The sequence below is a fragment of the Oryctolagus cuniculus genome, chromosome 11 (genome assembly GCF_964237555.1).
Source record: "Oryctolagus cuniculus chromosome 11, mOryCun1.1, whole genome shotgun sequence".
NCBI classification, from domain to species: domain Eukaryota; kingdom Metazoa; phylum Chordata; class Mammalia; order Lagomorpha; family Leporidae; genus Oryctolagus; species Oryctolagus cuniculus.
In genome coordinates, this window is record NC_091442.1 from 21379006 (window position 1) to 21401892 (window position 22887).

A 22887-nucleotide genomic window follows, 5' to 3' on the forward strand; every position below is an offset into this window, starting at 1 on the left:
AGGGCCAAAGGCAGGTGCTGGGAACTCAATCCAGATCTCCCATGTGGGTGGCAGGAGTTCAGTTACTTGAGACATCACCACTAGTTCCAAGGTCTGCCTTAGCAGGAGGCTGGAGTCAGGAGCCAGAGCCAATTACCAAACCTATGGAACACAGGCATTTAAGCAGCATCTTTGCCACCAGGGTATATGCCTGCTCCAGGGCTCTCTTCTTAAGACCATGTCACTCCTTTGCGTTGTTGTATTGTCTGTTTCCCCCCTTTTTGATTTCTGTTCCCCATATCATTCTTTGGATCCAGCAATTTCCAGTTGTTAGAACATGTGGTTCAGGGATCTGGCTCCTGCCTGCCCTCTGCACCCGCTGACTTCACGCCAGCCACGTGAGCCTCCTGACCACAGAGAGCTCTTCTTGCCTCCCAGCCTTTGCACTTGCTGCTTCCTCTGCTTGGAATGACCACTGCCCACCCTCCCCACCTCTTCACACAGCAGCCCCTCTGCATGCGTTAGTGCTCAGTTCAACTGTCTGCACCTTGAAAAGGAAAAGGCCTTTGCTAACCACAAACAGGTCTGCCCTCACTGTTTCCTCACTCTTTTTCCTTCTTAAGGACTCTTAGGATCAGGGTGATCTAGTTTGATTATTCCATTATTGATTATCTATTTCCCTCCAGTAGAATAAATGTAAATTCCACCAGGACTGCGTTTGCCCCCGTGCCTGGCACAGACTCTACCACCTGGCTGATGCTCCGTCAGGTACCTGTTGAATGAATGGGAGTCAGCCTGTATCCCTTCTCTGCTCACCATTCCCCGCGGCTTCCTGTCTCACTCAGAATCAATGCAAGATCCTTACAATAGTAGCCTGTGAGTGGCTGCCCCATCTCAACCCTTCCTCTCCTCCTCTTTCCTTTTCTCTCGTTGACTGTGTTTCAGCCAGCCTGGCCTACTTACTGCTCCTCAGTAACCCCACACACTGCCGTCTCAGGGTCCTTTGCACCAGCTGCTCTCTCCTTCTGAAATACCCTTCTCCCAGGTGGCTACATGGCTAAATCCCTCCTTCCAGTGTTAGTGAGGTCTTCCTTGACCTTTTTTTTTTAAAAAAAGATTTATTTATTTATTTGAAAGGCAGAGATAGAGAGGGAGAGGCAAAGAAAAGGGGAGAGAGAGAGATCTTACATCTGCTGGTTCACTCCTCAAATGGCCACAATAGCCAGGGCTGGGCCAGACCAAAGCCAGGAGCCAGGAGCTTTATCCGGATTGCCCACATAGGTGCAGGGGCTCAAGGACTTGGACCATCTTCTGCTGCTTTCCCAGGCCTTTAGCAGAGAGCTGGATCAGAAGTGGAGCAGTCAAGACTCAAACCAGCACTCATATGGGATGCTGGATCTGCAGGTGGTGGCTTTACCCACTATGCCGCAGCACTGGTCCCTTTCTTGACCTTTAGAACAAGAATTCCTATCCATTTCCACTGCATTTTTCTTCATCATAACGTGTACCCCTATTTGATACCATATATATATATTTTTTAAAAGATTTATTTTTATTTACTTCAAAGAGTTACGGAGAGTTAGAGACAGAGAGAGAAAGGTCTTCCAATCCACTGGTTCACTCCCCCAAATGGCTGTGACAGCTGAAGCTGGACCGTTCCAAAGCCAGGAGCCAGGAGCTTTGTCAGTGTCTCCCATGTGGGTGCAGGGGCCCAAGCACTTGGGCCATCTTCCACTGATTTACCAGGCACATTAGTAGCAAGCTGGATCAGAAATAGAGCAGCGGGACTTGAACCAGCACCCCATGGGATGCTGGCGTCTCAGGCAGTGGCTTTACCCACTGAGCCACGATGCTGGCTCCTAAATGCTATATCTTAATTTTGCATCCAACTTTTTCACTTAGCATAATAACACATTTGCTAGTATTATAAATCTTTCATGGCCAGCGCTGCAGCCCATTTGGCTAATCCTCCGCCTGTGGCACCAGCACCCCTGGTTCTAGTCCCGGTTGGGGCGCCGGTTCTGTCCCGATTACTCTTCTAGTCCATCTCTCTGCTGTGGCCTGGGAAGGCAGCGGAGGATGGCCCAGGTGCTTGGGCTCTGCACCTGTTTGGGAGACCAGGAGGAAGCACCTGGCTCCTGGACTCGGATTGGCGCAGCGCGCCAGCCGTAGCAGCCATTTTGGGGGGGTGAACCAACGGAAGGAAGACCTTTCCCTCTGTCTAACTCTGCCTGTCAAAAATAAGTAAATAAATAAATAAATAATAAATCTTTCAGATACTTGATTTCTGATGGTTATAGCCACAAAGTGGCTGTACGATAATCTACTTTGCTAGTACTAAGTGATCATTTCCCAGATGTGGTCTTTCCAAACAGTGCTAGCATGAACATCTTTAGGCACAAAGCTTTTTCATTTTTCAGATTGTTTACTTGGGTTGGGATTTGCTCCATGGAGTGCCATCTGCTGCATACAGTGTAGCTACAAGTGTCCAGTGTTTACCTTTCCTGGCCAGGGTGAGCTGGGGATGGCTGCATCCCGTCTCCGAGTCCCAGCTTCCTTCCAAATTCCAGCTTCCTGCTGATGCAGACCCCGGGAGGCAGCAGGTGAAGGTTCAGGCAGCTGAGTCCCCACCGTCCGCATGGGAGACCCAGATTGAATGCTAGGATCCCAGCTTTTGTTTTTTAATTCATTTTATTTATTTGAGAGGCAGAGTGACAAAGAGAGGGCACTTAAGGCACCTTCCACTGCCTTTTCGGGCAGGGGGCTGGATCGGAAGCAGAGTAGCAGGGACTGGAAGCAGCACTCTAGTATGGGATGCTGGCATCACACGCAGTGGCTGAACCACTGCACCACGGTGGGCCGCTGCCTCTCTCAGGCAGCGCCCCAGCGCGTCTCAGAGAGGGTAGAGGAGTGATGGGAGGCGCAGGGTGGCGCTGGAGACCAGCCAAACGCTTTCCTTTTCAAGCAAGTTATACAGAGCCTGGTCCATGAGCTTTCACAGGGAGGCTTTGTCTTCCACAAAACTGCAACATAGGTCAGTAAGAACTCTAGGTTGTGGGAGAGGAAACACGGAGACATGATCCACAACACCGAGAGAGGAGGATGCTGTGCGCTTCTCACACAGCCAACGCAGCGTTGTGCGGGACTAGGACAGAGTTCACTGTGTTCGGTGCCCTCTTCACTTCCTTACGGGTCTGTGGGCCACTTGCACACACAGAGCCTCAAACTTGTCTTGTTCCCCAACAACACTGCCGGCCCCCAGGCTCCCAGCTTTGGCCTGCCCCAGCCCCAGCTGTTGTAGGCATTTGCAACATGAACTAGAGGATAGAAACTCACTCACTCTCTCTGCCTTCTCTCTCTCTCTCTCTCTCTCTCTCTCCCCCCACCTCCGTATCTCTTTCAAATCAAATAAGTAAGTAACTACTTTTTATAGAAATATTCGTCCTGAGGCCAGCGCTATGGCACAGCAGGTTAAAGCCCCAGCCTGCAGCGCCGGCATCCCATATGGGCACCAGTTCGAGTCCTGGCTGCTCCACTTCTGATCCAGCTCTCTGCTGTGGCCTGGGAAAGCAGAAGATGGCCCAAGTCTTGGGGCCCCTGCACCCACGTGGGAGACCCAGAGGAAGCTCCGGGCTCCTGGCTCCTGGCTTCGGATCAGTGCAGTTCTGGCCATTGCGGCCATCTGGGGAGTGAACCATCGGATGGAAGACCTCTCTCTCTGACTCTACCTCTCTCTGTGACTCTGTCTTTCAAATAAATAAAATACATCTTTTAAAAAATTTTAAATTAAAAAAAAATTCGTCCTTCAGAGATCCAAGGGCTTAGTGGGACCTTGCACTTCTCTTACTGGGGATAGAAATGACGTCTCAATAAGTCCACTTGAAGGCACTAAATGAATCTGTATCTTGAGGGTATTTTTTTTCCTTCTAAATCAGCTTCCGCTGCAGTTCCAGAGACTTGGCCACCTTGTGGCCATGATGGCTCTGCTGTGTGGGGACCCGCTGAAGGAGGTGGCCGAGGAGGCGGCCGAGGGCACGCACCACCTGCTGCACGTCACCCTGAGGCTGAAGTGTAAGGCCCCACGGAAGGCCGCGCCGGCCCGCCTCGGTCCTCTCGCGCCCTCACCCCCGTGCTCTGGAAAGATTTCCTGGTAATCCAGCAGCAGACAGGTGCATGTTCCAAAGGCAGAAATGTGGCGGCTCGGGCTGAGTCGTTAGAGCTGTGACTCATCCGCTGCCTGCAGGGCCATGGCAGGCCAAACAAGCGGCCTGGGAGCAGGTGGGAGATTTGAGCTTAGTTGCGAGTGGGAGAGCTTCTTGCCATCACTTGGGCCTCATTCACTTATCTATCCCATCAGTGTTTAATTACTCTTTACTCAGCAATGCCTGGAACACAAGTGGTCCCAGTCCCAGTCTTAAAGACAGGTGGTGGAGGGAGGGAGGGTCAGACAAAGACTCAACAAACAATGGTTGTTCCCAGCTAAGATAGCCGTTACCAAGGGAATTACAGGGACCGTGAATGAAAACCACATCTAGTGATGGGGTTCGGGAAAGGTGGCTCTGAAGAGAAACATCAGGCAGAGAGAGGAGCACGAAGGCCACCCCCAAAGTCAAAGAGCGAGTCCCTGGCCTCCCCGCTGGAAGGAGGAAGGCAGGGAAGGCTGCCCGCTCAGCTCCTGGCCGTGTTCTCATCTCAGTCTCCTCCATCCCCACCTGAAGCTGCCCTGCCCTGGCTCGTTCATCCCACTGTTAGAGAAACTCTGCCCTTCCCAAAGCAACCGTCCCGCCTTTGGCCACCTGTGAGTATGAACAGTGTCCACCCAGATCCACAGTCGAGGAAATACAACTGATGCTGATTCAGCAAATATTTATGAAGCACTTACTCTTCTAGGGTTGCATCTGTAAACAAGACGGACAAGGTCCCTGGTCCCTGGGAACTTATTTTCTAGTTGGAGAGACAGATCCTCATCCCAGGGCTCAAAGACTTCCCATAGATCAATTTCCAGCAATAAAACATGGGAATTAACAAGGCAAAGCGTTCTTATTTGGGAATTACCAGACAGTATAGAATAGGGCAATTTTTGGTGGGTGCTGAGTTTCACAGAGAGACGCTCAAACTTACCAGTGGGGAAATGAGGAAGTGTACCCTGTCCCTACTCACAGATTGCCCAAAAGCTCTGCTCTCACAAAACAGTCTTTCTTTTGGTTCATTCTTTACATTGCCCTGCAAGCAAGGGGAAGCAAATCCGCCTTCAGATGAACTCACACTAGCTGCAACCAACATTTTTGTTCAAGTGAAAAAGACAAGAGAATAAGATCTTGAGACCTACTTCAACCTGGAAATTGGCTGGACTTGTAAAATCAAGAAGAAAAAATCAGGCTTGCGTGTACAAGTCCAGTAGTTAAACACCCGAGTCCCACATCAGAATACCTGGCTTAGAGTCCCAGCTCTGACTCCTGACTTCAGCTTCCTGCTGATGCAAACGCCGGGAGACAGTAACGATGGTGTGAGCAGTTGTTCCTGCCATGCACGTGGGAGACCTGGATTGGGTTCCCAGGTCCCAGCTTCAGCCCTGGCCCAGGCCCAGCCATTGCAGACAGGAGGTTTCTTTGTGTGTGTCTCTCTCTAAAAAAAAAACAAACAAACAAACAAAAAAACAAAACAAAAAACAAACAAACAAACCAGAAACAAGCAAACAACAGCAACAAAACTAGAAAAACAGAAGGTAATTTTTGTCATCTTTTTTACTTAGACATCACGCATGACAAGAAAAATCACCAAGACTTGAAAAACGCGTTGAAGAAATGTCGAGGACTCCTGGAGCTGTACAGTATTAAACAGTTCTACAACTGTCCCTTCAAAATTGCCCAGGTAATTGGAACAGCTGCGTGCACGAAGACGGGCAGCTTGATTCGTTCGTGCAAATGTAAAATGGCAAAATCCACTTTGAGAGACTTCCTGGTGGTCTCTTACAAAGCTCCCCAGGCAAGACTGCCCAGAGAAAGGGAAACCGAGGCACTGTGCCGGTGACTCCTCCGCGTCTCGCCCTCTTGGCTTAGTGCATTAGCTCAGCCTCTCAGGGAGGCCAGCATCTCGGGATTTCCCGCTGGCCTAGCTCCACTCCCACTCCCACAGCTACCAGCCTCCTGTGCGTGTAAACTCTTTTATTTATTTATTTATTTATTTATTTATTGACAGGCAGAGTGGACAGTGAGAGAGAGACAGAGAGAAAGGTCTTCCTTTGCCGTTGGTTCACCCTCCAATGGCCGCTGCGGCCGGCGCACCGCGCTGATCCGATGGCAGGAGCCAGGTACTTATCCTGGTCTCCCATGGGGTGCAGGGCCCAAGCACCTGGGCCATCCTCCACTGCACTCCCTGGCCACAGCAGAGAGCTGGCCTGGAAGAGGGGCAACCAGGACAGAATCCAGCGCCCCGACTGGGACTAGAACTGGGTGTGCCGGCGCCGCTAGGCGGAAGATTAGGCTAGTGAGCTGCAGCGCCGGCCGCGTGTAAACTCTTTACACACGGAGGGAGCTGTAAAAGAGTGTGGTTGGTCCAATGAACCATTTGCTTTTTAATTTTTGTAGTTATTCTTTATCCAATAAATGTTTCTATCTCCAGGGGAACAGGCATGTTAAAGGTTAAGGAAAGAGAAGGAAACCTACAGAGATCTTACTCCTGTAGAATCAGTGGTGTTAGGTAACTTAATCTCTTTTGACATCAGTCTAACCGTCTGTACAATGGGTAACTCCACAAACTGTAATAACTCAGTTACCACAAAGGTTAAATGAGACGTACTCTAGAAAATGTTTGGGTAGATGCTTGTCTATAGTAAGTGCCCAGTACACTGGGCCTACTATAATCATAGCAGAAAACTATACTGCCAAGTTCAACGAGAATCAGAATGGTACATTCGATAAGCATACTATCTGCTGACAAGGCATTGTAGCTGTACCAGGGACCCTGTCAGCTGTGCAACATGGGGCCTTGCTTTGGTCCTGCTCGTGTAAACTGTGATCTTGCAGAGGATTAAATAACCAAGCTCCTTTCTAAAAGTCACCATGGTAAAAGGCCACGCACGGACAAGGCCACGCACAGACAAGGCCATGCACGGACAAGGCATGCAGAGATGAGTCCATGCACGGGCAAGGCCCGCACCTTTGGTTTGCACCCAGCTTATCCCTGTTGTCAATAACGCTGACGGAAACAGTCTTGTGCATCTTGTACGCTTCTCTGGTTGCTGACTTCGAATCCAGTCCCCGTTCAGGGCTCTTTCTGTCATACCCCTGTGTCTTAGTGCATGTTCCTGCACCTTTTCAGGTCTTTGAAGTTTTTCTCAATGCAAGTGAGCTCTGCCAATTTGTAATGACTACACTGGATGGCCTGAACACCCAGAAACATCCTTGCACCCAGCAGTCGGCCGGAGAGTTGCTGATAACCTTGGTGAAAAGTGCGGAGTCCCGATTTGAGAAGGTAAAAGCCCAGCGGGCACTTCCGGGGTGGTGGGCCCTAACAAGACCTCCCTGCGCCTGCGGTCACTCAGGTCTGCTCTGCTGCTGCTCTTCAGCTGAGAGCAACCTCTCGGGCACGAGGGCAAAGCTGCAGTCCATTTGGTCACACGCCTTCGTGCATTCGGTAAGCATATGCTGAACAAACACTGTGCACACAACGGGAAGGGAGACTTTAGAGATCTAAGATGTGGTCCAGAGAGTAGGGTTTTTCTGGGGAGATAAAATTTTTGTAAAACATTTATTTATTTGGGGCCAGTGCTGTGGCGCAGTAGGTTAATCCTCTGCCTGCGGCACTGGCAGCCCATATGGGCGCTGGTTCTAGTCCCAGCTGCTCCTCTTCCAATCCAGCTCTCTGCTGTGGCCTGGGAAAATAGTAGAAGATGGCCCAAGTCCTTGGGCCCCTGCACCTGTGTGGGAGACCCCGAGGAAGCTCCTGGCTCCTGGCTTCGGATCAGTGCAGCTCTGGCAGTTGCGGCCATTTGGGGAGTGAACCAATGGAAAAAAGAGCTTTCTCTCTGTCTCTCCCTCTCACTGTCTCTAACTCTACCTCTCAAATAAATAAATAAAAATCTTTAAAAAAAAAGATTTATTTATTTGAAAGAGCAACAGGGAGAGAGAGACAGAGAGAGATCTTCCAAATGCTGGTTTACTCACCAAATGTCTGCAACAGCCAGGGCTGGGCCAGGCTGAAGCCAGGAAGCTCCCTGTGGGTGGCAGGGGCCCTGGCACTTGAACCTTCCCCATCACATTAGCAGGAAGCTGGATTGGAAGCAGAACGGCCTGGGCTTGAACTTGCACGCTGATATGGTGTCATAAGCAGCAGCCCCTGGGGAGATATAATTAACACATGTGGGAATGTTTCTTCAAGTTAGACACTCACCCCAAGGGGTTGAAGGCATCAATCTAAAAAAAAAAAAAAGAAAAGGTGTTTGGCTCAGCAGTTAAGATGTTGCCTGGGACACCTGCCACCCATGTGACCCTAGAAAGAAGCAGACTTACCTTATTTAAAAAAAAAAAAAAGATTTATTTATTTGAAAGGCAGAATCACAGAGGGAGAGGGAGAGACAGAGATCTTTAATCCACGGGTTCACTCCCCAAATGACTGGGGCAGAACAAAGCCAGGAGCCAGGAGCTTCCTCCAGGTCTCCCAGATGGATAAAGGGGCCAGAGCACTTGAGCCATCCTCTGCTGCTTCCCAAGGCACTTCAGCAGGGAGCTGGATCGGAAGTGGAGCAGCCAGGACTGGAATTAGTGTTCATATGGGATCCCAGTGTTACTGGCAGTGGCCTAACTTCCTATGCCGCAAGACTGGCCCTTATATTTTTTGTTTGTTTAGGATTCATTTATTTACTTTATTTGAAAGACAGAGCATCAGAGAGTGAGACAGAGAGAGAGAGAGAGAGAGAAATCTTCCATTCGTTGGTTCACTCTTCCCATGATCACGGTAGTGAGCCTGAGCCAGGCTGAAGTCAGGAGCTGGGACCTCCATCCTGGTTTTCCATGTGAGTGACAGGGGACCCAGTACTTAGGCCTTCATCCACTGCTTTCCCAAATACATGAGCAGGAACCTGGATCAGAAGCAGTGCAGCCAGGACTCACGGCAGCACTCTGCTGTGGGATGGTGGAAATCACAAGCAGCATTTAACCTGCTGTCTCCCGATGCCAGCCCCTCAGACTTCTCTTAAAATACGAGAAATGATCTGAATCTGATGCATAAAGAAAATACATTGGAGGTCATTTGTTGGCCTAGAGGTTAAGGCGCCAGCTCAGATGCCTGCATCCCCTGGCGGAGCATGCCTGGCCTTGGTGCCTGGCTCACTCCTGACACCAGCTTCCTGCATTGCAGACCTTGTAGGCAGTGGTGATGGGTCGAGTTACTACTAGGTCCCTGCCCCCCAGATGAGAGCCACTGCAGGCACTTTTGGAGTGAGCCAGCAGATGGAAGCTCACTCTCGCTCTGGATCTGTCTCTTTCTCTGTTTCTCTGCCTCTCAAAGATTTACTTTTAAAAGAGAGGAAGAACGGCCAGAAAAAGAGGAAATAAAAAATCTATCATCCAGAGTGTAGAAGGACATACTTAAAGAGGTAAAAGGGATGAAAGAAATTGTCTCTGGGGAGCAGACCTGAGGAACATGGAAGAGAGCCTTGAAATCCACTGGACTTGCAAAATTATGTTGGTAAGAAAAAATCATAAGTGACTTAAAAATGATGAGAACTCATTTTTTCACCTATTAGAATGGCAAAGATGCAAAAAGAGCAGTACGGTGAGCACGTAGTGAGATGGACACTTGTGTCAGCTGAGTGGCCTCAGTGGCAAAAGACATCAACTGCTAGGAGCTTCACTAAAGCATTGGTAGCCTTATGCACTAAGAAGGATTTCCAGGACTGATTCGTGACTCAGCAGTGCCGTCAGTGACTCAGGGGCTTTTCCGTCTTTCTGCTTCTCCTGTCGGCACGGCCCACAGGAAGTTGCAGCCATTGCAGATGGGTGAGTAGTAAGACTGTCTCCAGCAAGAAGAAAACCTGTGCCAGAAACCCCAGGAGGTTTGCCCTTGTTTCCTTGGCCAGAATTGCATCCTGCACCCATCCTTAAGGCAGTTTCTGGCTGCTGGTGTGGGTGACAGCCATCGTATATAAGGTTCCTGAGAGCCTGCGTCTGAGAGGCTGACGTTTCAGGGACTCGAAGCCATGAGTGCGTCTGTGGGCGGGAAAGGGACGAAAGCCAAAGAGCTCCCGTGTTCTTCACCTGAGCTGATAGCATCCGTGGGAGGAAGGCCAGGGTGGAAAGGCTTCCTTGCGATGGCAGGTGATGTGGCACTGTGGGTTACCCACCACTTGGAATGCCGTCATCCCATCTCAGAATGCCGATTCCAGTCCCAGCTGCTCCCTTTCCAACCCAGCTCCCTGCTAATTTGCTGAGTGTTCTTTGGGGGAGTGACCAGCAGATGAAAGATCTCTCTCTCTCTGTCACTGTGCCTTTCAAAAATAAATAAATACAGCTTTGAAAAAAAAGCCAATACATAATCTTTGAGTTAAAATTAGAAAAATGTAGAAGCAAAAATTTATCTAGGATCACTCAGAAGCACATTATTAGCATCTTTGTATATATATTCTGCTGAATCATTTTATATGCATACAGATGTGCTGTAAATAGTTTTGATCATAAATGTTTTTAAAGAAAAAATTTTTAGGGGCCAGAACCTTGGCGTAGTGGTTTAAGCTGCTGCCTATAGAGCTAGCATCCCATATGGCACTGGTTCGAGTCCCAGCTGCTCCACTTCCAATCCAGCTCTCTGATTTGGCCTGGGAAAGCACTAGAAGATGGCCCAAGTGCTTGGGCCCCTGTACCAGTATGGGAGACCTGGAAGAAGCTCCTGGCTCTCAGCTTCAGATCAGCTCAGCTCTAGCCATTGCGGTCATCTAGGGAGTGAACCAGTGGATGGAAGACCTCTCTCCCTCTCTCCCTCTCTGCCTCTCTGTAACTCTGCCTTTCAAATAAATAAATAAATCTTTTTTAAAAAGAAAACAACATTGTTAAAAAAGCCACTCCTATGGCCTTTCGAGAACGGCCCCAGCTTCCTCAGAAGCCATCAGTGTCCCACAGGACTGAGGTCTTGGTGGTTTTTTTTCCTCCCCAGGTGCCGGAAATCATGGGAGTTATCTGTGCCCGACTGTCCACCATCAGCCAGCCTAGAGTGCGCCAGCAAATCATCCGTACCGTGAGTCTGTTCATCTCCAGGCCCAAGTACACGGACACGGTGCTCAGCCACCTGCTGTGTCACCCGGTGCCGTATGACAGGTAACAGAGCCCTGGTAGCCTCTGCATTCAACTGGCTCTGTCCCTCAGCTCAGAGTTTTGTGGAATGTGGTTGCCCTCAAAAATCCCGTGAGATAAGAGAGATATACCCCTGGTATTAATCAGAATATGATGCCTCCACGTAAGGGAACAGCCCACGAAATCCAGAATGAAGACTTTTTTTAAAAAAAAGATTTATTTTATTTATTTGAAGGAGTTACAGAGAGAGGTAGAGACAGAGACAGAGAGAGAGGTCTTCCAACCACTGGCTCACTTCCCAAATGTCCACAACAGCCAGACCTGAGCCAATCCGGAGCCAGGAGCCTCCTCCGGGTCTCCCACGTGGGTGCAGGGCCCCGAGCACTTGGGCCATCTGTAACTGCTTTCCCAGGAGCATGAGCAGGGAGCTGGAGCCCGTGGTTGGTTTGGTTTGGTGAAGGTGAGCGGTCTGGGGTAGCTGTGGCAGGGAGCGTGTGATGGGGAATGTCGGGACTGCGTGGCTGAGGCACGGCCTTGATGGCTGTGCTGAAGTGGTGTCTTAATTCAATAAAACCTTGGGAGTGACTGTTAGGAAGTCAGAGAGTGAGTCATCGGGTAACCTGAAGAACTAAGCAGAGAGGATTGCAGGAAGTCTCTGGGGAGGTTGGGGGCGTGACAGGCCTGGGTTAAGCCACTCTCCTGCACTCTCGTGCCCGTTGGGGTCTCTAGGCACCTGGCCGAGCTGTGGAGGAACCTGGAGGTGGAGCTGCCCAGCACGACCTGGATTCTGTGGCGGCTTCTGAGGAAGCTGCAGAAATACCACAACCTGCCTGCCCAGGAGAAGATGGCCTACATGGCTGTGGCGGTAAGTCGCGGCGCGCTGCCCGCCCCCTGCAGCCTGCAAGCTCCTGCGCCAGGTGCTGCAGCCGATGCCCCCTCTGGAGAGCGCAGCTGGTGGTGTTCCTCCGAGTGTGCCTCTGTGGTTGGTCTTGAAGCCATCATGTCGACCGAGGAGCGGCCCGGATCGAGCTGGGGACGGTGAGGGAAGCAGGATGCCTGAACATGTTGTGAACATTCCTCCCCCCCGCCCTTTCAAAACGTGCTTGACATCACAGGTAACAGATAATACACATTCATGAAGCACGTGTGAAATCACGCAGAATGTACAAAACAGAAAGCCGAGGCAGCCGTGAGCAGGGGCGACAACCTGATTCTGTAAAGGACTGGTGGTGAATGTTTTAGACTTTGCAGGCTATGCAGTCCCTGTCACATAGTCTTTGGATTATCTTTTTAAAGATTTATTTATTTACTTGAGAGGCATAGTTTCAGACTGAGAGAGGGAGAGACAGGGAGAGGGGTCTTCCTTCAGCCGGTTCGTTCCTCAAATGGTCGCAATGGCCGGAGCTGAGCCAATCAGGAGCCAAGAGCTTCTTCCAGGTCTCCTACGAGGGTGTAGGGGCGCAAGCCCTTGTACCATCCTCCACTGCTTTCCCAGGTGTATCAGCAGAGAGCTGGATTGGAAGTGGAGCAGCTGGGACTCGAACCAGCGCTCATGTGGGTGCCAGCATCGCAGACAGTGACTTACCCTCCTGTGCCGCAGGGCCAGCCCCCACTTGACAGCTCTCAGTGCCTGCTTCACTCCTCCTCCCTTCCCCCCTCACTTTTGTGTCCCTAGACTGATGGCCCTGCTGTTGTGCTCTGGGATCCTAGAACCAGAAAGCGTGTTCCGGCGAAGCAGAGCCAAAGTGAGGCTGAGGGCTGGCAGGCGCTCAGTTCTGCTCTGTGCCTTTCTCCACAGGCGACAAACGCCCTCTATGAGGTGTTCGTGGGCAACAGGCTCCGGGCAGCGACGTTCCGACTCCTCCCGCAGCTCCTCATGACCCTGCTCGTCCAGGTTCACCACAGCATTGGCCTCCGCATGTCCGACGTCGCCATCCCCAGTGGCCTCTACACAGGGCGGGAAATGTCGTCTGAGGTCACCCCTTTGTGGTACTGGCTTTGGGATTTCACCGTGGGGGGGGGGGGGACCTGCTGTTGCCTGGGGATCTGGCTGGCTCTCCCTGGGGGTCCTGGGTACCATTGTCCCTAAGCAGTGATTTAGCTGTCTGGAGCTAGATGCCCTGCACCGTGACAGGCGAGGGCCCGCCAGCCCCTCCTCGCAGACCCAGGAGAGGCCGAGGCAAGCAGAGCTTCCATTTCTGCTTCGTTGTGTGCAGGGAGACTTCTCGCTCCCCATTAGGTCTCAGAAGAACCCTCTCAGTGTTGCTGTGCTGCCTGGGTTGTCTCAGAGGAAGTGCTATACTGCAGCTTCTCAAGAACAAGAGACTCGGGGAACCGAGGGAGCCTGACTTCTCGTTCACATTTGTCCCCTTGATGAGCTGTTCCTTATCTGTAAATGAGAAGGTCAAGCAGGTTGCCCCCCGAGGACCTGCCCAGCTTCATGATCCTTTGATGCTGTGTCCACAGTGTTGGGCAATGAGGAATCTGGTGTTTGTTTTAAAGATTTATTTATTTACTTAAAGGCTGAGTGTCAGGGAGAGGGAGAAACAAAGAAAGAGAACTTCTGCTGGTTCATTCCCCAAATGACAGCAACAGTAGGGCTGGACCAGGCTGAAGCCAGGAGCCAGGAACTCCCATCTGGGTCTCCCACATGGGTGGCAGGGGCCCAGGTACTTGGGCCATTTTCCACTGCCGTCCCAGCCACATTCGCAGGAAGCGGGATCAGAAGCAGAGTAGCCAGGACTCAGAACCAGCCCTCTGATATGGAATGCCGGCATCACAAGCTGCGGCCTCACCTGTCGCGCCACAGTGCTGGCCCCAGCAATCAGTGTTACCGGGTGTAAATTTTATCTCAATAAAGCTGAAGGAAAAAAAAAACAGTAGGTATCTGGTTGGCACCCCAGATCCTTCTTTTTAGATTTCCTCCCAAATTCCTGGGGAAGCAAAATCTACATTTCTTTATGCCGAGAACATGTACAGTGAAGGGTCTTTGCAGCTCTTAGGGTGTTAGGAGTCTTGGGAATCTTGGAGGGAGAGAGCTAGAGCCAAGCGGCTGTCCGTGGGTGTTGCGGGGCCATCAGGTGCTGGGGGCTGGAGGCACCTCCTGTATCCACCCCTTCTGGTTTCCTTTGATTTAGCCTCGCCCTGCAGGCCACAAAGACGCTTCTCCTCAGAACGCTGTGCTGGCAGGAGTTCTACACCATTGAAAGGAACAGGGGATGGAGTCTTCTGGGTGGAAGTGACTGCCATCTTCAGGGAGTGTTTCTCCTTGCCAAGTAAGGCTCGTGCATGAACCACCAGCTCTAAGTCAGGGTTGGTTTGGGTCTGGTTTCCCTTGTCGGTCGTCACAGCATGTAAGAATCCACAACCTTCTCATCAAAGGAGGGGCACGTTTCCCAAATGCCCTGCCCTCCCTGCCCGTGTCCCTGAAGCTGGCCCAAAACATCCGGGGCCCCAGCCCTGAGACCATGTCCTCCTGCTCCCCTCTCCCCCGGGAGACAGCATCTCGGAGAGTCCCTGTGCCCTCTGTTGCTTTCTGTTTCGCAGTACACTGCTGGAAAGAAATCACCTGCTCGCGCATAAGGTCATGTACTTGCTGGTCCCTCTGCTCCACCGAGGGAACGACAAGCATCAGCTCACCGCTGCAGGCTTTTTTGTGGAGGTAAGGCTGGCGCCGTGGGATCCAGGAAGCCTGGAAAGCCGCGCCGACGGCCTGCCTCAGGACAGGCCGAGCCACAGCAGGTGCGCAGGACAGGCTCTGCTCAGGTTCCGGCTGGAAGCCTTTGCACACGTTCTTCGGCCGCCCCCTGCCCTGTCGTGTGTGTGCTGCTCTATAGAGGTCCCTTCCCTCCCCTCCCCTCCCCTCCCCTCCCCTTCCCTCCCCTCCCCTCCCCTTCCCTTCCCTTCCCGTTTATTTATTTATTTAAAGGTCAAAGTTACACACAGAGAGAAAAGAGAGGCAGGGAGAGAGAGGTCTTCCATCCTCTGGTTCACTCTCCAATTGGCCACAATGACTGGAGCTGTGCTGATCCGAAGCCAGGAGCTTCTCCTGGATTTCCTACAAGGGTGCAGGGCTCCAAGGACTTGGGCCGTCTTCTACTGCTTTCCCAGGCCATAGCAGAGAGCTGGATCAGAAGTGGAGCAGCCAGGACTCGAACTGGTGCCCATATGGAATGCCGGCACTACAGGCGGCAGCCTTACCCGCTACACCATAGCACCGGCCCCTGTAGAGAATAGGTGTTAGGGAGTCGGGGGCAGGGTAGCTCCCCGCATGAGAAGGGGATCAGCGGTCATTTCTGTGGCTGATCTCCGGGTTCTTTCAGCTGCTCCAGAGTCCAGTGGCTAAGCGCCTGCCTGGCGTCTACTCCATGGCCCGCCTGAGAGAATGGCTGCACTGTGGCAATGATCTCTTCAGAATCCTTGCCCTGAGAGGGCTGCACAACCTCGTCAGACACCAGGAGATGGTAGGGGGCCCCAGACCCTGCTTTTCCTATGTCACAATGAGGCGTCCCACAAAGGTCACCACAAGAGAGGGGGCGGCTGAGGAGCGGGAGTGGGTGGCATGGGGCAGGAGACGGGGGAAGGGCTCCTTCCCTGCCTGTCCTTCCGTGCCGTTTTTTATTTTGTACCTAAGCATTGTAGAAGTGCTATTAAAAAATCAGCAAAATAAGCAGAAATAACCAAGTCCGAGTCACATACGTGTGTGAGATTTGAACCCGCAGTTTGTGTGGGAGGTGACTCATTATCACAACCTGGGCAGCGGTCCGGGGTCCTTTTTTATTGTGAGCTCCCTCACAGGGCCTCGGTGGGGCCAGGCTCACACCATGTAGACCTGGGCCACTGGGCAGCCCTGAAGACCTCATCGCCCACGAGTGAGATCCCTGGACAGGGCTCACTTTCCACAGGTCTAGACTGCGGCTAGAAAATAGGCCATACTCAGAAGAGACGATTAACTCTTGAGACTTCAGATTTGTCACTGGAGTTCTAGAGCTTTCATTTAAAAATACACATATATTCCTGAAGTCAAAATGACCAAGGTTAGCATAGGTCAACTCTGGTTGAGCGGATACATTTGTTTCGTTGTTTTATTCCAGTTACTTTTTCACCTGTCTGTTTTAAACTTGAAAGACCTGAGACTGCTTCCTTTTAGGATGTTCAACAGAGCTGATTCCAGTTCAGAATGGGAAGGGCCCGCTGGGGTCCCTAGTCATATTCGGCTCAGATGCTTGCCAAGGGGTCTTTGAGCCTCTATTTGGATCCCTTCCATGTTGGGGACTCCTCCCATGACCTGAGCCATTTTCTGTGTCCGAGGAGCCCTTCCTTACAGGAAGGCTAAGTCCATCTCCCTGGACCTCCCTCACGGAGTCCCCCTTAGGCCCTGGGCGATCGCTCACATCTGCCCTGCCGCCGCCTGTGCGTGTCAGGCCTGCTGATCCTGAGAGACCAGCAGTGCTGGGAAAGCTCCAGCCCGCACTGGGGACTGAGGAAGCAGGGGGAGAGGTGCAGACGCGCTCTCTGTGGCCACATAGCAGGAAGACCTCAGCCGCCTGCTGCCGTACGTTGTGGACTGCTTGTGCGAGGCCGACAAGAGGATCGTCTTGCTGGCCATCCAGATCCTGCTGCACGTTGTCAGGACAATGGATCCCACCACCTTGGCATCCCTGATGCGGACTGTGTTCTCCTTGTTTGGTGACGTACGACAGTGGGAGGAGAGACGCTCCTGGGGGAGGGCCCTTGGCCCAGCAGTGAGTAGAAGAAGCGGTAATAAGCACCCCATATTTTATACAATACTTCCTGCTTTCAGGGCACATTCAGATCTCCTTCCACAAATCCTATGATATTGATAAGGCTTATTGGGTTTCTGGTCAAAAAAAAAGCCTAAGACAGAAGCTTGGTAGCACGTTAATCCCCTGCTTTGTGGGGTGGAGAAGGAGTTTGCATAGTAGCATTCTCTTTCCCTACAAGGAACAATCCGAATCATGGTGGTAGATTATACTTATTTCCTTGTCTCAAATCCCAAGTTTTTCCAAAAGAATACGTGGAACACCTTGGCCAGCACCCATGGAAGGGGGTGCTGAGGCTAGGATTTCTGTGAACAGTCCACACCAGTACTGGGCACAAGCTTTGGTGGGCCTGTGCCTCCTTCTCATCTATAGAGAGAACAGGCAGTGCCACAGAGCAGGTCTGGCTTTGGCTGCGTGTGTTTGATTCCTTGGCCTCAAGTGCAGGCGGCTTCATAGGCTTGGGTTGAGACTGACACTTGAGCCCGGCCAGAGCTTGTGAGAGCTGAGCGTGAGCACACGTGGTGAGTGGCTTCCCTTCGGATGCTCCCTTCCTAGGCGAGACCTGACGTGCACCACTTCTCCATGACCCTCTTTGGAGCTGCCGTAAAGTCCGTGAAGTGCACAGATAAGAAGGGCGTGGAAAGCCAAGTCCTGGGCAGCCTGGTGCCGCTGCTGCTGTATACTCAGGACGACACTGACACAGTCGCTGAGGTAGTGTCTGCTGTCACCTTCCTCCAGCCCAGAATGACTGCAGAACCAGGGCCAGCGCTGCAGATAAGCACGCACGTCCTGGAAGGGCAGGACGTCGTGGTGCCCTCTCTGCTCCCTGTTTTCTCTAAGCCATTTGGCAGTTACTCTTGCCCAAGTGAATAGTGGGAAAAATCTTACTCTTTATTTCTATATAGCAAAGCATTGCCCTTTTCCAGGGTGAGCATTTAGCCTAGAAATTAAAATACCCATGTCCCATATGGGAGTACCTGATTCCTGATTCCTGTTTATTGAGAATTCAGACCCTGGAAGGCAGCAGTGATAGGTCAAGTGATTGGATCCCTGCCACCATGGGAAAGACCTGATTGAGTCCCCAGATACCAGCCTCTGCTCTGGCTCAGCCCAGCTGTTCTGGGCATTTGGGGAGTAAACCAGCAGATGGGAGAACCCCCCCCCCCAACACACACACACACACACACACACACACACACACACACCTTTTCGCCTCTCTTTGCCTCTCAGATGGATAAAAGCAAACCGACATGACCCTTTGTGGGTAAGAACAATGCATTATCCTCTCTGTAGCTTTACTCTGATATTCAGCCTAGCACAGGACCCTAAACATAATGCTCAACTCAGCAAGCTGGGCTTTCCCAGCCATAAACAAAGAATTGGGTTGGAAGAGGAGCAGCCGGGAGATGAATCGGCACCCATATGGGATGCGGGCACTGCAGACGGAGGCTTAGCCTACTACGCCCCAGTGCCAGCCACAACAATGATAACGTTCTGTTACTTTTCTTCTTTCCCTTTAAGAAACTACCTTTCGGCCTTGAGATAAATAGACTATGTTGGGGCCAAGTCAAAGACAGTGGCTTCTCTGACAATCTGGGGAAGCCTTTGCTACGCCTTAGTTTTCCAAGGTTTGTGCCGTAAGAGTTATGACTTTCCATTTACTCCATCCTCGTCTGAAGTTGGTAGGGGGTGGACAGCTGGGAATGTCACCCTCTTAGTATTGTCCCACACATTAGAAGCCACCTTTAAAGGGGGAAATGTATGGCCCTAGCACCATAAATATGAACTATTTCATACCCCAGGAAACAGAGAGCAGAGTTTCCAAGCACCCTGGTAGGGGTCACAATGCATGGCAGTGCTGATGGCCCGCTCCTGCCCCATCGGTCCTTGGCAGTCAGGCAAGGTCTAGAGCAGCCAAGGCCTGGGGTTTACTTTCCTTCAAACCTCAAACAACCGCTAGCCATGTCTTCCAGGCTATCCTGAGGGTATCTAAGCAGAGAGGAGAGGCTCCAGGATAAAATGGGTTTGAGGACAACTGGCAGAGAGAACATAATAAACACCCATGTAGCTGCGAGCCACTCTCAGAATGACGCAGGACTAAATCGCCCTCCTGTTTCCAGCTGAATTCCTCTTAGAACGAAATACTTTCCTGAATTTTTTTCTTATCATTGCCATGGTCTTATTTTTCCTGTTTTAAAACTTTGTATATGGTATCATTCTATAAATCCTTCAATATCTTGATATGTTTTAACATCGTATTTAGGAGGTCATCCACTTATTCTCACTGCTGTCTAGAATTCTGGCATGGGACTAGCCCACAGCTTAGCCCGTTCTCCTATTCCTGGACAGATCCATGTTTTCAAGTTCCCAGTATGACAGTGCTGCGGCATGGCACATACTTCCTTCTCAAGTTGCTTCCAACCCAGAGACAGCACAGTCAGAAGTCAGGAGCTGCACTTCCTGTGCAGAAAACCATCAGAGGAGCAGGAAGTGTGGCTGGAGCCCGCGTCTGGGGGTAGGGGGGTGGGGATCCCTGCCCCAGTCGCCAGAGCAGGTGTCACATCTGTTGGCCATCACTTGGGCCTGACACCAGAGCCTGGGACATGCTATGGATTCCCTTTCCCTTTCAGGACTGTGTGGGAGCAGGAGGAGGACAGGATTCTGGTTCCTTTTCATCCGACCCTGCGCTTCCCCTGGGCTCTCTCTGCATCTCAGCTTCTCACAGCAGCCCTCAGCGTCTGCTTTGTTGAAGAAAGGCTCCCTCAGCCAAAACACGTTTGCAGACGCTGACCCAGAGTCCTCTTTCTCACAGGAGAGCAGGCGAGTCCTCGGCATCTGCGCCACGTTCCTGAAGTGGAAGCTGCCCCCAGAAGTGTACTGCAAAAATCCCTGGTGCATCAGACCCACGGAGGTCGGGACGATCTGCAGATTCTTCGTAAGTGAGCCGCTTCCGTGAGATGACATGCCGAGTTCCTTCTGACGCTGTCTTTAATGAGAGAATGCGGCGTGTGGGACACATTTCCCATCCCTTTCACACCAGCACTGGATACCTGTGAACTGTTTTTTGCACTGTGGATCTGTTTCCCTACAGTTTCTCCTGCTAAAGTCACACATTCACTTTCTTTTGCCACCAAAACATTCTGTTCACAAAACAGACTGGTGAGCTCATAGAGCCCCAGCATCCCACGTCAGCCTGCTAGGACGTGATCTTGCCTGATCTTGCAAGAGCTCCAGTGAGAGCTGCACTCATTCACCCAGGAAGTGTGACACATCCAGTGCACAACAGGCCATGGAGGACTCCAGGACGCAAACTTCCTGCGAGGAACTTGCCAGCTAAAACCTCTGTGGAAAACTAAGTAGCAACTCAGGTTAGGAAATGATGCGGGCCAGCGCCGCAGCTCACAAGGCTAATCCTCCGCCTGCGGCGCCAGCACACTGGGTTCTAGTCCCGATTGGGGCACTAGATTCTGTCCCGATTGCTCCTCTTCCAGTCCAGCTCTCTTCTGTGGCCTGGGAAGGCAGTGGAGGATGGCCCAGGTCCTTGGGCTCTGCACCCGCATGGGAGACCAGGAGGAAGCACCTGGCTCCGGGCTTCGGATCGGCGCACAACGCGCTGGCCATAGTGGCCACTTGTGGGGTGAACCAAGGAAGGGAGACTTTCTCTCTGTCTCTCTCTCTGTCACTGTCTAACTCTGCCTGTCCAAAAAAAAAAAAAAAAAAAAAGAAAGAAAGAAAGAAAGAAACAATACGTGCCAGGCGCGGCATACCTGCAGAGTGCTGGGAGCCGGGTGAGGTCAGGCCAGCAAACGGTCAGGAATGAGCTCCTGGCTGCAGAGCTCACAGAACGGGGAACAGACTGACTGTGACACAGAGAAGCTGAAATGACTTGGAAAGTATCCCAGGCACAACCTGTGGCTGCAAGCCAGCGGTATTCAGTGGATGTGACTTTGTCGCGGGGGTGGGGAAACTTTTTTCTCCCAATGGCCATTTGCATCTATAACATCATTGGCAGGCTGTACAAAATTATCAGCTTAAAAAATGAGCCTGCTGTAGATTTGTTGAATTTCAAGTCCAGTCCAGCCTGTGGTAACAAGGGCAGGGCCAGACGTTCCCCACCCTTGTGCTGTGAGGTGTGTTAAGCCTCATATTCATTAGTCAACTCCACTGCAGTTGTTCACGCACTGGTGGAGTCCCTGGCCCTGGAGACTACTCTGCAGCTGATCAAAGTAGTGCTGCTACTTCACTGCTTTATACTCTTACTTTTTTCCCCACTTAGGGAAAAAAATGCAAGGGGAAAATTAACATCCTTGCCCAAACATTGATGTACTCCAAGGATGCCAAACTTCCCATCAGAAGAACTGCGGTCTTGTTTGTAGGTACAGAGAAAACCCTTTCGTTGCTACAGTCACTCGTATTGCGTACTTTCCCAAGCTGTGTTGTTGGGTTGGGTGTTCCCATGCTTATGAAGATGACCTGGAAAATACTCCTAGGAGAAAGAGGCTGTGTCGCCTGGGGGTAACCACCAGGCACTGAGAAGTCCAGTTTTCCGACTCTGCCTCATTGTTAAAGGCCGGTGCTGTTGGCTGCTTAGACTGCTCAGTGATAGAAACACATAGGTATCAACTTCCAAAAGTGAAAGGAAGCTCACAGACTCACTGACTTTATCTTGCATTTAGGGCTCTTTGCAAAGTACATGGATCGCAGTGAGCTCCAGTTGCAGGGCACTGGCTGGATAGAGGATGGTGAGTGCTGAAGCCCTTGCCTAGGGGGCGCCCCTTGGATTGGAAGGCATCTGATGTGTGCCTGTGGGCAGTTGTACTGTCCGGCTGAGACCCTGGCAGCCAGAAAGGCTGATACCATGCAGCAGGGCAGCCCCTGCGGACTCCAGCCAAAGGACAGTCTCACCCAGTGTGAGGAAAGGATATGACCCTGTATTTCAGGAAGCCAGCTTTGATGACTGTCTCAAGGAACAGTTCTTAAACTTTATCTGTCAGGAAATACGACATTACTTAGAAATACTATCTTAGCCAGAGCTGTGGTGTAGCGGGTAAAGCCACTGCCTCCGAAGCTGGCATCCCATATGGGTGCCTGTTCAAGTCCCAGCTACTCCATTTGCGATCCAGCTCCTTGCTAATGGCCTGAGAAAAGCAGTGGGGGGTGGCCCAAGTGTTTGGGCCCCTGCACCCACATGGAAGACCTGGAAGAAGGTCCTTATTCCTGGCTTCTGTCTGGCCCAGTCCCAGTCCCATGTAGCCAAATGGGGAGTGAATCAGCAAATGGAAGATTTTTTTTTCTCTCTCTCTCTCTTTCTCTATCAGTCTGTCTCTGTCCCTCTCTCTCTGTAATGCTGACTTTCAAATAAATAAATCTTTTTTAAAAAGAAAGAAATAGGGGCCACTGCTGTGGCATAGTAGACTGAGCCTACACCTGTGGTGCTGGTGTACCATATGGGCTCTGGTTCATGTCCTGGCTGTTCCTCTTCCCTTCTCTGCTTGTGGCCTGGGAGAGCAGTGGAAGATGTCCCAAGTGCTTGGGCCCCTGCACCCATGTGAGAGACCCAGAGGAAGCTCCTGGCTCCTGGCTTTGGATCAGCCCAGCTCAGGCCTTTGTGGCCACCTAGGGAGTGAACCAGTGGACAGAACACCTCTTTCTCCATCTCTGACTCTGCCTCTCAAATAAGTAAAATATTTTTTTTTTTTTTGACAGGCAGAGTAGACAGTGAGAGAGAGAGACAGAGAGGAAGGTCTTCCTTTTTGCTGTTGGTTCACCCTCCAATGGCTGCCGCAGCCGGTGCACAGTGCTGATCCGAAGGCAGGAGCCAAGTGCTCCTCCTGGTCTCC

The 22887-nt window shown here is 51.5% G+C and overlaps 1 protein-coding gene across 15 annotated transcripts in view; it reads left to right on the forward strand.

Annotated features, from left to right (window-relative positions):
- Positions 1-22887, forward strand: part of MROH8 (maestro heat like repeat family member 8) — a 57289-nt gene that overhangs the window by 28402 nt on the left and 6000 nt on the right. For 4 of the 15 annotated variants that reach the window (XM_070051860.1, XM_070051863.1, XM_070051868.1 and 1 more), the window contains 14 exons: positions 3915-4050; positions 5732-5850; positions 7300-7452; positions 11128-11288; positions 11994-12129; positions 13063-13253; positions 14402-14539; positions 14811-14925; positions 15587-15727; positions 16793-16957; positions 17603-17758; positions 19860-19982; positions 21324-21423; positions 21724-21789. In XM_070051860.1, the coding sequence (XP_069907961.1) occupies positions 3915-4050; positions 5732-5850; positions 7300-7452; positions 11128-11288; positions 11994-12129; positions 13063-13253; positions 14402-14539; positions 14811-14925; positions 15587-15727; positions 16793-16957; positions 17603-17758; positions 19860-19982; positions 21324-21423; positions 21724-21789 (1900 nt within the window). Of the gene's footprint in view, positions 1-3914; positions 4051-5731; positions 5851-7299; positions 7453-11127; positions 11289-11993; positions 12130-13062; positions 13254-14401; positions 14540-14810; positions 14926-15586; positions 15728-16792; positions 16958-17602; positions 17759-18568; positions 18676-19677; positions 19987-21323; positions 21424-21723; positions 21790-22887 lie in introns of those variants that run through there. The other 11 variants (XR_011379919.1, XR_011379918.1, XR_011379921.1 and 8 more) reach the window with 11 other exon arrangements.